The sequence below is a fragment of the Temnothorax americanus genome, unplaced genomic scaffold (assembly GCF_048541705.1).
Source record: "Temnothorax americanus isolate GAGA-0224 unplaced genomic scaffold, ASM4854170v1 Scaffold7, whole genome shotgun sequence".
Classification (NCBI taxonomy): Eukaryota; Metazoa; Arthropoda; class Insecta; order Hymenoptera; family Formicidae; genus Temnothorax; species Temnothorax americanus.
The window spans coordinates 6653203-6667801 of NW_027509792.1; the positions used below are offsets into that span (position 1 = coordinate 6653203).

A 14599-nucleotide genomic window follows, 5' to 3' on the forward strand; every position below is an offset into this window, starting at 1 on the left:
GCTGATAGTGAACAGAGACTAATTATTCTTGTATTCCCGATTTACATATCGCCAGCAAGTGACTCAAGACATGCGCAATTTCGTGTTTCGTGTACGACATCGGTATGCGCTTAAATTTTAACGTATCGGTGAATCATATATTACTTTAACTATATGACGACATTTTGGAAATTTGTCAATAACTAATTTATGAACAAAACTCTGATCAAATGGTAAAATCGAACGATTTTCTAACAACGATGTTTATGATTTGTGCAATATTTTGTGCTGTTTTTATTAATTATTTGTTCTACGTTGGAAAAGTAATAAAGTATAATTTGATTTGTGTTATATCAGGGTATCGCCCAGGACTTTCTGCAGCTACTTATTGTTAGACGATAAATATTTTAAATTTTGAATGTGTTTTCTTGATGTGTCTTCTTCTTCCATATTGAATCATCTGGAATAATCCGGTGCCTCTAAGGGTGAATTACTGCTCACTTTGAGAAGTATTAATTTAATAAATAGTTATAAATTTATAATCATTAAATCGCCCTCAAGTTCGTAGCGATTCTTAAGAAAATCATACTAGACATATGGTTATTGAGAATCACCTGGTGAGCCGCTGCGCGCACGCCACACACATGCACCTGGGACGTGTGACCGGGTTTATCACCATTTTCTTATTTAATTTTTACGTGGACGACCTTATAAATTTATTTTCGACAACAAAACGACAAATAGTTTTAATTACTGCTTCGGGTATCGATCTCATAGGCGATTGCCGAAGATTTCTTTGACGTTACTTCAGCGAGAAGAATCTATAAACCAAAAAGAACACACACACAAATTTGTGTTAGCTTTGCTACATTAAAAATAGATATTTAAAACTATTATATACTGATTACCTTTATAGTGATATCATGTAAATTGCTTTTGTGTGTGTGTGTGTGTGTGTGTGTGTGTGTGTGTGTGTGTGTGCTCTAACAGGCTAATATGCACATGATTTAATGACAATAAGATAAAAAAGTATTATGATATATCAATCTGTGTAACGGTAACGTGTACATACTGTTCTTCCAAAAACGCTTTCGATGAGGACCAACAATAGAAATATGTATAACACCTGCATTGTCACAATTAAGCGCAAGATTTAATATCTGAAAATACTAAGCTATTACGGAATGATATTCCTTAACTTTGAGTGAGACCAACTCGTGCAAGTGAAGTATTTCTAAAAAAGTATATTGTCATGCGTTTGACTTATTAAGAACTTTTTTTTACAAAAGAAGGCTGTATATATTCATCGTTTATCAAAAAGTACGCCAATTACGTCGACAATGTTATAAAGTTATTATTGCTAATTACTTAATAAAACTTATTTTGGTTTATCGCAAATTAACATTTCCGCATATGATGACGTTAAGAAATTTCACAATTTTGTTTATGGTTTTTAAATAAAAGCTTTTCATAAAATATATAAAATTTTATTTAATTTACGTACATTTGATTTTAATTGTGTATTTTATATTTGTTTATATTTATTATTGGAGTCCAATGACCCGTGATCCTAATTCATTCAATGTTTGCGTTACTCCTCGAGAAACTTGTTTGGTGATACCAACAGGGAACTGAAAACAATATTTTTCATAAGTTACTGTATTGTATATTTAGGTGAATTTGTTCAAGAGGATTCTTTTATTTCTTCAACATTTGTCAATATTTATATACTACATAGATATAGGTATGTATTTATTATTTTGTACTTACTTCCGTTAAGAAGTTCAGAAAATTGCTGAGATTCTCGAAACCATTAATGAGCCCTCTTCCTATTCCAATAAATTTATCTCCCATATTACCATATTTTTCTTCATCCCTAATTCGATCAACGAGTGGTTTTGGTGTCAAGAACCCATTTAAAACTTGTATGATAGTGTCAGGTTTTCGTTTTTCTAAAATTGCTTGGCCGGTCTCGTTTTCTAAACGAACTGTTTCTCGCGATGTCACACGGAACAGATTTATTGGCGTAGTACTTTGTACAGACGGTATAGATCTGCGACTTTGAGGCTTGTCAGACTCAGTAATTAATGGGTCGAGACTATTTTGAAATTTGTTGTTTATTTTCTGCAAAAAAAGAAAATTTATCAGTAAACCAATAATTGTTAATAATTATGCAAACAAGAAAATATTGGCTAAAATAAAATAAAGCGAAAATGGGAAGTAAATGCAGGAGGAATAACACCAAATTATATATCTTGCGTTTCTCAGATAACACGAGAATAATGTTCTGATCGTTTACAATTGAATTTTTATTTACGATCTTCATGAATTGTTCTATATTTTCGAATAAAAAATGTCAAATTGATGTTAACTATAACACGATGACTTTCTAATATATATATATATATATATAAACTGGTGAAGATATTTCATACATAATAAGTCTCTGCGAATAACCATGTTATCAAAAGTAAATTATCGTTAGGTATATGAATGCTATGGATGTAGTAATTACCTCTGCTCGATTGGCAATGTTGTTTCTAGTCAATATTATTAAATTGACAAATCTTCCTCTGCCAATTCTAATAGCATCACCGACACGTTCTAATAATTCCTACGAAATAGCAATTTTGACTTTGCCTGCCAATTATAATGGCGAATCACGAGGATCCAATTAAAATTTTGAATGAACAACTAAGGAACTCTAAGAAACCAAGCAATTTTTTACGTGGATTTTTAGATAAGGTCAGATTTATGACTTTCTGTTTTACTGTTTCCCAAAGCTTTGGAATATGGCAATTTAATATGCAAGTAACTTTTTTGACCTGCGTTTTCCAAAGATTGCATTTCTCTTTATTTTTGTAAATACAGTTACGTGCAAAATAATAGCACCAGCTAAAAAAAACAAAGAAAAATCTAAATTTAAAATTAATCAACTTAAAAATAATTTGCTTTATTCATTAAATATCAATTAATAGACACACATAAAACATCTCACCTCATTATTACAAAAAGATAACAATGAAAAAATGGAATTTTGTTAAAATTTATAATTTTCTTCATTTTTTTCAGCCGGTGCTATTATTTTGCACATAACTGTAAATTTTATAAGCACAAAATTTTACCTTTGTGTCTTTCAGCTTCGAAGGTGTGACGTTTTCCGCATTATTTTGCATGTTGCCGAGGGTGAATTTTATCGGTTCCTCCGCAGGACGAGCATTCAGTAAGTCCAATGAGCAGATAAACGATAAAATCATTAAAATTCGCAACATGTTTTTCTCTGATACAGTCTGAAAGAGTTTCTAAAATTATTTTTTAAACGAAGAAAAGTTTAAAATTTAAAACTCACTGCACTTATAAAAATATTAATCTATATGATTAGAAAGATTAAAATAACTTTTTGATTAATTTATTCTTAAGAACACGATAAATATCTGCAGAAGCCTGTCGCAGTCGACGAGCGAATCGTGGACTAACAGATTTCGCTCTCGACGGTGACGAACTTACCTAGCGGTTTACACACGACACTGTTTTACTTTCACTTTAAGTTTCTCCATATTGAAAATCACTGCAGGTGTGTGAATCAATTGATCAGAGAAGCAAAACTGGAATCAAATACAACATCGCAAAAATACGAATTTTTGGATACAAAAAGACATCAGGTAAGAAATAATATATTATTATATATTATTGTAACAGAGTATATATAATTATATTCCCCTCAACATCGACGCAATCCGACTCGTAGAGAGTTCTTTGGCATGATATTGTTATTCTGTATAAATATGTTATGTTGATGCTTAGAGTGACTCAGGCGAACAGGAAACGTATTAATTTGAAAAGCTTTAAGTAGACGAGATATGGTATAAAGAAACTATCGGTGGGAAACAACGACCCGTGCCAGCAATTGTAAGAGCGAGAAGAAGACAGCGATATCAGCCACACTTAGACTCAGCCCAGCTGTCGCCAGAGAAAGCCGGGAAATTGACGGGGCTGCCCGAATATTATTAGGCCCACCGGTGAAATTAACGAGACGCGCACGCGCCAGCTATCAAAGCGGCCTGTGCTGCGACTTCGCCGGAGTACCGAATTGCCAGGAAGCTCACTGGCTTCTAATAAAAAATGGACGATGGTGTCGAACCATGAATGAACGTTTAACCCAGCTACAGTATCGCTATAGTGTTTCTACTGTATTTTTCACTAATGGAAAGTTTACCATTACTTTATAATTACTTCCTAATTACATTAAGATCTAGGTATTATTTTTTTTGTAGCTATCCGATTCTTTATCAGCTATCACATCACTATGTTCTGTGGAATTCTTGGTTTTTATTGTTGTGGCTTCCATTGATGGAATAATTACATATTTTCCATCACTAGGATTAGTATTTTCTTTTTTACATTATTATTTTCACTTCTTGTATCACTGCCTGATTACCCTCCCCTATTATGATCATTGCCATTTCCTTCCTTCTTTCTACCATTTTTAGTTGCAGTTTATTTTAACGAGTCTTGTTCTTTGTTAAGACTTTCATATGTAATATTACGATGTTATCTCTTTTAATGTGACCATTACCATTTTTGTTTTCGTTGTTATGATATTTATCGTTGCTACTGACTATCCATTCTTGTCGTGTATGATATCCTGATACTTCTTCCTTTTCCTCTATGATTACTGCCATCATGCTGTTCTTTTTCTCCACTTAATTTCGTTTCCTTTTGCCTTTTCTTGAGTTATCTTTTAGATTTATTACAATTGTTTTGACGCCCGGTATGATAATATTACAATTCTTTCTCCTTTTTATACGTAATATTTTTATTTGTTGTATTCTTATTTATTACGTTAGATTGTTCATCTTTGCATGCAATATTGATACACTCTTCTTTTCTTATATATAATTTTTACGATTTTCTTCTTTTTTGTTGTGATTACCCGAGAAAAAAATAGGTATAATATTGTCAAATGTAAAAATATATTATTAGATATGAAAACATTTAATTTTATATGAATTTTATATGATTATATATAATCAGATCCGCGATATAATCATATCTTTACGTAGGGGAGACCAAAGCTGGTTGTCACACTTTACAAATATTGATTAAAAAAAAATGTTAGCAATATTTTATAATATCGTATATTACTTTATAATGTAGCTATATCTTTTAGGTGTAAGAAAAAAAATATTAGACTTGTATATATTTATACACAAAAAAGTTATTTAATTTTAAGCAAAATTGTGCAAATGTGACTTACCCTATATTCAGGGTTGATTGTCACATGACTCTGGATTGATTGTCATGTATCATGTATATTTCATGTAGAGGACACATACGACAAATAGTTCCTGTTTTAATATTTTATTAAAGTTAGTGACAGTTTTTGGTAAATTTAACTTAATAATATATTGCAGCATGAATTAAACGAAAAATTAATAATTTTTATAAACTTTGTAATATAATTCTCATAAATTACTTAAAGTAAATAAAAGAATAATGATTCTCATTATACTCTGTAATACTTTCATAAACTTTGAGTAAATAAAAAAATAATAATTCTCATAAATTTTGAATCCCATCTCATTTGAGACAACTTACACCCTGAACGGTCATTTTGAACAAAGAAGATTATATTTATAAACTATGTTGCAATGAAACAGTTAACTAAATACAGGAAAAATTATCCAAAACTACAATATTTCTTATGACTAAAAAGAAATTATGACTAGTAAGTCCAAAAACCAACGAAACAATAAAAACAGAGGTAAAAAGAATTTACTCACGACCTCCAATTTTTACAAAGTGTTCGTAAATATCACATACGATGTTTTTGAAACGAGCTATTTCGTACATCCGACTAACACTCGGGGCATTAAACGGCCAATTAACGATTGCGACCTCTTTGTGCATTTCATCGTGGAGATGCTCGATACTCGCTCGAGATGCGAGTTGGAGACGGCGATTAGCGGGACCACGAAACCTCCCTTCTACGGTGAACTGTTCAAGCTATATCCATTGAGCCTATGAGTCTACTTAGAACGGTTTAGTCGTTATTGAGATCCGATGATCTCAGGTACTCGTAACTCTCCGGTTCGCGTAAAGATTATACACAGTATATATCTCGCTGCGCGTATACTTGGCGCGAGACACTACCGTGATGTCTCTTGATCTCGCTAATTTATGAACAAAATTTATAAAAATATGCGATAACTGTGTGCACACTAATTTTTAATTTTTTTAATAATGCGACAATATTGCGAATTGTACAATATTTTGCGATCTTTTTATTAATTACGTGCTTTATAATATTTTTCTGTAATTTACAAACAATTTGTGGAAATTATGAAATAATTTTACAGTAAAATTTAGTTGCTTGATATATTATATATTTATTTCAGGTGCAAAATACATGCAACATTTTGATATTTAATATTTAGCATTTTTAGAAAGAAACAGTGCATTTAAGAATTATGTAATAGTAGTAAAGATCATAGTGAGTGCATTTTTTCATAGGTAGAATGTTTAATAACAGTGCATCATCATGTGTCAACAATGGAAGTTGTCCCTCTTGTAAAATTATTAATTTATCTGTATACAAACTTTTAGAAATTATTACATTATTATTAAAGGTTATTTAAAGCAATGTTTAACGTTCAAAGATTTATTTATAACTTACATAACTTTTTTTCCTTTTTATTTAAAGACATTTTACTTATTTTTCTCCTTAGAAGTTTGATGTTAATGTATCTACGATTCCTTCTACCACATCGAGTAACTGCAAACATTCCAAAAAGTTTTGTGTACATAAAAGTATTAATACTAAATGATTTATATTCAATTCTATTGGTACGTATTCTATTATAAGTTTGATGTAATTTAAGTAGTATGATATAAATTAGACAGTTTTGTTCAGTTTTGTTAGTTCTTAGAAATCGTTCAGTTTTTGTTAGTTATTAGTCTAAACTTATTTTTTATATGCAATTCTATAATTATAAAAATTTGTTTGAACTTCTAAAGTTTTGCACAATATTGACTTTCATATTTATATATTAAAGAAATTGGTTTAGGATTTAATTATGTATAATCTTCAAAAAAAACAGTAGATAAATTTTTATTAAATAGATTGTGGATTTTGTGTTTAATTTTGTGGTATAAACTAATTGTATAATAAAAAATAAGACATTCTCGTTTATGGGTGTTCCGAAATTTGAGGGTAATAAGATTGTAACACAAAAGTTCGTGAATTACCTTCAAATTTCGGGACACCCTGCATATATATTTTCTTATTTCTTTTTAGTATATTTTTGGTATTTTGATAATATAATTTACTTTGTGTAATTTATTTTTGTATTTAACACTTACCCCCCTGTCTTGACGAACCAGAGGACGTGCGGTTTTTGTATCGTCAATCTAATTAAAAAAAGAAAGTAGAAGATTAAATTAATAAAAGTTTATTAATAACCAATTTAGCTGACAGTTTCATGCATAAAATAAATCAATGTTGTTATATATAAACAGATAGTAAATTTTAATAAATAAATTAGTCGGATTTAACTGTTTCACTTTGCAGATCAAATGTCTAGAATCTTATATTGTTTTAGAGTTACATATTTTTATATTGCAATTTAATGTTTAATATGATAAACACAATATATATTTAGAAGAATATTATTTTTGATAATAAATTAGGTATAAATAGATATATTGTGACAGATATGTATATGCAGAGGGTTCACGTCGCTCGGAATTGAGCAATACGACTAATTGTAAGAAAAAGAATACATGTATGTACACAATTGTACATTGCTATGAGATTCAGCTTTTTCAGAATTTTCTCAAGTTCTTTGTTTATGGAAAATATATCTATATACGCGCAAAGTCAGTGATTGATGTACGTCATTAAAGAAAAATCGAAAAATTCTTTACAGTTTTTGGATATCTTTAACATTAAGCGAGATATTGCAAGTTAAAATTTTAATAATTTCTCAAATCAAGTACTTATAAATGAGATGCATATCTGCATATTTAACAAAATTATCGCAACACTCAATTTCTATCAAAATTTCGCATAACTTTAAATAAGCATATCTCCGCGAAAAATTGTCGTATTTGAAAAACTTTTTTTTTTATTCTAAAGAGTAAAGTCTGTAAATTTAAGAAGCATTCGCTAGATTTTGGATTTATTCTCCCCTCTTTCAGCCATCTTTTTAAAAGTAAGGACGTGTTTTGTCTCCAAAAAGTTGCATAATTTGACGCACTCTATAAGATATAAATTTTTTTTTCGCAAATGTCATGATAAACCATCGTAAAATATAGACTTTTTCTTGCAAATTAAAAAAATGAAGTTTGTACGATTTTTTTCACGGAGTTACGATATATTAAAGTTACCTATGCATTTTTGTTTAGTTACCGCCCCCCCCCCAACTTTTTTAAAGACTTGTGTATAGTGTATACATGAAAGCTTCAAGGGAGATGTATATATAAGTGTTTAAAAAAGGGGTACTATTGTAACAGGGCATATTCTTGAGACTAAATTAAGTAAAAAAGTACAGCACTATTTTTCCCTCCGATAAACAATTATCGAGATATCGTAAGCTAAATATTGAAATAGTTACCAAGTTTTTCTTGAATATCTTATAAAGTATTAGGCAAATAAAAAAAATTGTTTTCGATAAAAGTTGTTTAAATTAATTAGTAAAGAATGATGATACAATACAAAAATGTTTTTATTAAAAAAAAATGAAGTTGACCTTTGTTCGACCAATATTTAGTAACATTCATCCATAATGAAACAAATAGTATCATCTTGTGTCCTCTTTGATTACAAATAAGTTTTGTCTAAACAATTCTTTTCATACAATGCATATTTTACAAGAGGCGTTCAATAAGAAAATGGCTGAGAGGCAGATCAGCAAAGTGGTATCGCAAAGTTATATATAGGCTCTCATAGCTAGGTGGCGTGTGAGGCCAGAATTGAATGGAGACTATATTAAAAAATTGATGTTTGTAGCCAAAGAAGTGGGGAAAATATAACGTATTTGAAACTGCAAGAAACCTTAAATGAGAAAAAATGTGTTGCGTTACTTATTGAACTCTCTTTATATATTTGTCATTAACATTATAAATGGTTCACTTTGTATACATATGTTCCTACACTTTCAAGGGCATCATTTTTCTCTTGATAGGACAATGCAATAATCAAAATCATTTGTAATAATAAATATTTTTAAATTATTATCCATATATCAGTGTATACGTACTGCTCGAGGTGGTCTTCCGAATACGATTCCGATGACGGCCAACAATAAAAATAAGTACATCAACACCCGCATGATTGCTGTCTGGCAAGTACGATTTATACTTAAGGTTTGAAAATATTCAGTTTTTGCGAAGTTCTTCGCCTTCAAGTAAAATCAACTGGAAGCAAATGAAGTAAGTGCGTCTGACTTATTGAAAACCCCCTTATAAAGTAATGCTGTATCTTATCGTTCTTTGAAAATTGTTTAAAAATTATAGTGCAAAATTACTGTTGTTAAACTTTTAAAAGAAGTCATTTTTGTTATCGTGAACATTATATATGACGTATGTATACGTCATTAAAAAATTTTATAATTTTATTTTTTATTTTATTTCATTTCATTTCTATTGTATTTTAATAAAAAATTTTGTATAGTGTTATTAATAATATGCTATTTAATTATTATTTACATGTTATCACAATAAAATGTTATTTAATATGTACGTGTGTGTTTTTTAAAAAGCGCCTACTAACGACAAAGCGTTATATTTTTTTTCAAATATTTTATTTAGTCGAGAGATCATTCTTTTTTATAATGCTTAAGGCTTCTGTCTACTCGCCGCTTCTATCCTTGTTTGAAGACGTTAGAAGCGAGATATTGCATGCCAAAAATTCTTGCGGTTTTACGTTAAGATAAAAAGATATATCCATAAAACGCGCGCGCAATTGTAATTTCAGAACATTTGTAAAATATACCGAACACTTTCCTTTGGCTTTAATAATCAATAAATAGCTGTAAAATAGTGAAAAATAAAAAAAGACAGATTAAAAAGATAGATTGCATGTCACGTTAAATACGGTTAAATTTACGGTTATTTATAGTGATTATTGTTAGAATACGCACATCCTAGCGGTAGCGTCGCGTGATATAATTGTCTGTGGGTATGATTACTCCGATATGAGCGATCTTCCATGTCATGTATATACACAATGGAATCGTGAGTGACTTGCGTCTAACCGTCCGTCCGGCAGACTCGCTCTGTGTCGCGTTGAGTTCGCTCGTTTGTATCGCTCGTTCGCTTACAATAAAAGTTCGTCTCCTTAATAAGAAATATTTCGTTCCTTCTATCCTTATATCAATTATTAAAACGTCCTTGCGCGACAATACCAGCTTGACATCGATGTAATACGGAACTTATTACAATACAAATTTCCTGAGAATTTTGTTGCATCTCAGTAATTGAATTATTAATTCGTTGCACTAAATCCCTATAAGTAAAAGTCAAAAGGCATTAAATCTCGGTGATTTCGGAGATCAGAAGACCGTTGTTGTTACGTATATTTCATGTTCCGTTTCAATATTCGTTTATAACTTTGTAATAAAGCATTTTTAGCCAAACTTCATATAACATTTTCTTTTTATTATTACTTGTAGAATATGCTCCCGCAGTTTGTCGGGTAAAACCCGGGACACGTAGATAAGAAATGAGTCATGTTCAGAAAATTTTTGTAATTTAGCAAAAGCAAATTTAGCAAATTTTTTTAAAGTGATATAACTAAGGTCACGTACTTCGCAATTTTTCTACGACGCAACTATAGTTATCTTTTGTACGTATAATGATGCCTAAAATGCCGCGATAAAATTGTACCTATATACCGCCCGACACATAAACACAACCATGCAAATGTGTGAATTGGCACGTGCAGTGCCACTGTGTTGTATATTCCTGTTCTTTAAAAATTATTTTATTGCAGATTAGATGTAACGGACTAAAATGTCCAAGAAATAAGAGTGATAGAATTAATTTTTTTTAAGCTATATGCGGTTTATGTCTACATATTTTTTGCAGTATAGATATTGTAAAAATAATTTATCTTAACTTTGGGGAAAGGGGGGTAAGATGACAAAGTGGATAAAATATAAAACAAATTGCTAATTTTTCTAAAACTAACAACAGATAACGAGTCGATGGTCACCCACTGGCAAACTTTATCTCGTAATAAACTATTGTACATTTGCACGAGTTATTGTATCGTGTATTATATTTTATCCAAATCCAAGGGGGCGAAGATTGATCATCATCTGCTTGTTAGGTGTTTTGTGTTGTTTATTACCTTATTACCTCTGGATTCTCCATTCAGTGATGATAATTTATTTTGAGATGTACGTATTTATCTGTACCTTAATTCCATTTAGAACAGCGCTTGTAATATCAAGTTAATTAAAGAGAAGGTAGAAAATTGAATTAATTAGAAGTTTATTAGTTGTCAATTTACCAATATAATACACAAATTTAGTTGAGGTTGTTAAATGTGTGTAGATACGTCTTTAAAATTTTTCTTTTAGACATGCGTGCTTGAGTAGTAAATTCTAATAAACTTACGTGAAGTCTGTATTAGATTAAATATCAACAATTTCTTATATCTTTAGTATTATACTTTTTATTGCTATTAAAAAATTTTTTTTATATATTGTAAATATTATTCAGAAAAATATTATTTTTGATATTGAATTATGTATAAATAGATATATTGTACACTGTAAGAACATTCATTTCTCTCTCTTTCATAATCTCTCCTCTCCCCCGCCTATTTATGTACTGTTTATACACACATATTAACAAATTACTATAAAACTTTGACCAAGACGCTTGGCCATTCAGCAGAATTAATTAGTCAATCCTAGGATTGACCACGTTTCGGGCTTTAATCATAACATATGTATTGTTCTTTCGAAAACGCTTCCGATGAGGACCAACGATACATATAACGTCCGATTTGTATATGTCAAGTACAATACGATTTATACTTATTGTTAGCATCTGAAAATATTAATCATTTGCAAAATGGTATTCCTTCACTTCGAGTAAGACCAACTTGTAAATGAATACTTCCAGAAAAATATTTTTTCTTGCGCTTGATTTGTTAAGCATAAACCGTATTTTATACTTTCTTGAAAATACGATAAAGTAATTGTTGTTAAACGCTTAATAAAAGTCACTTTGTTATTGCTAATAAATACTTCCACGTACGTACATAAACATATACGTTATTTGGAAGTTTTAGAATTTGATTTTTTTTAATGGTTTTTAAATAGCAAACTTTTGTGTAATGTTTATACATTTTTTTAATTTACATAAATTAATTGAGTACTTATAGGTATTGTTTTATGCTCATTATTAGAGCCCAACGATCCGTACTTCTAATTCATTCATGTTCACCTTACTCCTTGTTGTAGAGATTATTATTGTTTTCTTTAACTGTTCACGAATAATATATATATATTTCGTATATATATATTTTTAAATATATTTTTTTTATTATATTATTATATGTATATGTATTAGGTACACGTATAATATATCATTACTACATATTATATTATGCACACACACACACACACACACACACACACACACACACACACACACACACACACACACACACACACACACACACACACACACACACACACGCACGCACGCACGCACGCACGCACGCACGCACGCACGCACGCAGAGGAAAGAAGAGAGGAGATTTTTAAGTGGTTTTATGTCATTTAATTACGCATCTTCGTGAACAATAAAAAAATTAAAAAAATGTGGAAATCCATTTTAGAGCAGACAATCGTGTAAAAAGGTTTATAATGTATTTATATTTCGAGGATATCGATCAAAAATTATTTTGCGTTTGTAGGAGAATTTTATCATTATTCTCGGGAATAAATATTTTAAATCAGTACGTTAATTTTACATAGCTAAGGATATATTAAGATTGTTACTATCGATAGCTGCTTTCAAAAAATAAAACTTTGAAACCAATGCTTTGATATTTGCCATAGTTTAACATCTTGCGAGTCAATTTAATTCTCGTAATATTACGTAGGTATTATTATGTATGTAGTTCGCGTGCCGAGACTCGAGCAGGTAGGTAACTTCCGCTCCGTGTATCGTCGTAATATTTCATTGAATGCGATTGCGGCAAATGCCGAGAAACATAAAACGCAATCACTTTGAACAGTTAACTAATGCTATTTCGCACGGTTTAATCGTCTCTTGTGTTTAACGATTTGTGAACGTATCGAGACGGTGGCTATTCATCGAAACGGATATTTCGCACGATTTAGAATTAAGGCCGGTTTTCACACGCAATGATTGGTGGCGCCAGGCCGCGCCAGTCGACTAATGCCAGTAAAAATGCAAGTGTAAACACTTGATGCAAACTGGCGCTAGTAATGTGGCGTTTACTGGCGGTTATTGGCCAAAGCATATAACCTCAAAATTTGAGGTTATATGGTTGTTGTCATTTACTGTGTGTTTAATAAATGTTAAATATTTTCTATATTATACGCCAATCACTGTGTAAACACTTGTGAGTTTACCAGTTGGTTCTGGCGTCAATGAATGCCAGTCAGTTGGCGCCACTAATCATTGCGTGTGAAAACCGGCCTTTAATAACGAGGAACGAGTCTCACAAATCATTTCGTTTCGTCGCGATACTTACGGGCGATGTTTGTCTTTTTAATAATGGTCGGATTAGAATATATTCTTGCTTTCGCTTTTTCCGCCGACGCTAATATAATTTGCTCAGTAATTCAGCGATTTACAAATGCGATTATTTCAAACAATAACGATTGCCAAAATCCCGCACGGTTTAACCGTCTCTCGTGTTTAGCGATTCGTAGTGAGCATTGACAATATAAGGATCGAAACTCGCAAGTTATTTTATTTCGTCGCGATATTTACAGGCGACGATTGCCTTCCCTTACAGAAATTTATAATATTGTAAGTGATTATTGGTAGTGATTGCAACTTCCTGCGGTCGCAAAGTTAGTTTTCTACCGCTGCGCGCGTTGCAACTTCCTGCGGTCGCAAGTTAGTTTTCTACCGCTGCGCGCGTTGCAACTTCCTGCGGTCGCAAAGTTAGTTTTATACCGCTGCGCGCGTTGCAACTTCCTGCGTCGCAAGTTAGTTTTCTACCGCTGCGCCCGTTCCCACTTCCTGCGGTCGCGAGTTAGTTTTCTACCGCTGCGCGCGTTGCAACTTCCTGCGGTCGCAAAGTTAGTTTTCTACCGCTGCGCGCGTTGCAACTTCCTGCGGTCGCAAAGTTAGTTTTCTACCGCTGCGCGCGTTGGAACTTCCTGCGGTCGCAAAGTTAGGGTTAGGTCTCGTCCCATTTACGAGATACCGACGTTACCCTATCGAAGGGGTGGGTGGAGGAAACGTACCATCCCTAACGACGTATTTTTTCTTGCCGCGTCCAACGCACAACCGGTTGATCGCTCCCGCTGCAGTGGTTCTCGAGATGTTGCATTTTTTGAAAACCCACCCCCCACCCCCGAGTAGACTTGATCGAGCCGAACCGCGTCCCGGCATCCAATTT

The 14599-nt window shown here is 31.7% G+C and overlaps 2 protein-coding genes across 9 annotated transcripts in view; one reads left to right on the forward strand and one right to left on the reverse strand.

Moving 5' to 3' along the window:
* Window positions 1-667: 667 nt before the first annotated feature.
* LOC143906263 (uncharacterized) lies at window positions 668-9437 on the reverse strand. Of its 8 annotated transcripts, none has more exons than XM_077422215.1 (10): window positions 9240-9437; window positions 7342-7389; window positions 6656-6754; window positions 5763-6578; window positions 5237-5327; window positions 3105-4894; window positions 2495-2593; window positions 1750-2103; window positions 1484-1610; window positions 914-1213 (listed from the first exon to the last, which is right to left on the reverse strand). In XM_077422215.1, the coding sequence occupies exons 6-9, from the start codon at window positions 3249-3251 to the stop codon at window positions 1524-1526; spliced, it is 687 nt and encodes a 228-aa protein (XP_077278341.1). In that variant the 5' UTR covers window positions 3252-4894; window positions 5237-5327; window positions 5763-6578; window positions 6656-6754; window positions 7342-7389; window positions 9240-9437; the 3' UTR covers window positions 914-1213; window positions 1484-1523. The 8 variants fall into 8 exon arrangements, with proteins under 8 accessions (XP_077278339.1, XP_077278341.1, XP_077278342.1 ...); XM_077422216.1 differs by having other exon boundaries at window positions 3105-3584; window positions 9240-9436; XM_077422217.1 differs by having other exon boundaries at window positions 3105-3269; window positions 3487-3584; window positions 5237-6578; window positions 9240-9436.
* Window positions 9438-14251: 4814 nt separating this feature from the next.
* The window catches only part of LOC143906077 (uncharacterized), a 3235-nt gene continuing 2887 nt past the window's right edge, over window positions 14252-14599 (forward strand). Inside the window, exon 1 of the mRNA XM_077421867.1 lies at window positions 14252-14599. This exon is cut by the window's right edge and continues 16 nt beyond it. The gene's annotated coding sequence lies outside the window, so the exon portion shown is untranslated.

Excerpts from the sequence above, each read along its gene's own strand:
- LOC143906263 (XM_077422213.1), bottom strand. The coding sequence starts at position 3,251 with ATGTTGCGAATTTTAATGATTTTATCGTTTATCTGCTCATTGGACTTA. Across the intron at positions 2,104-2,494 it reads ACATTGCCAATCGAGCAGAG|AAAATAAACAACAAATTTCA; the intron begins GTAATTACTACA and ends CTTTTTTTGCAG. Across the intron at positions 1,611-1,749 it reads TTCTGAACTTCTTAACGGAA|TTCCCTGTTGGTATCACCAA; the intron begins GTAAGTACAAAA and ends TATTGTTTTCAG.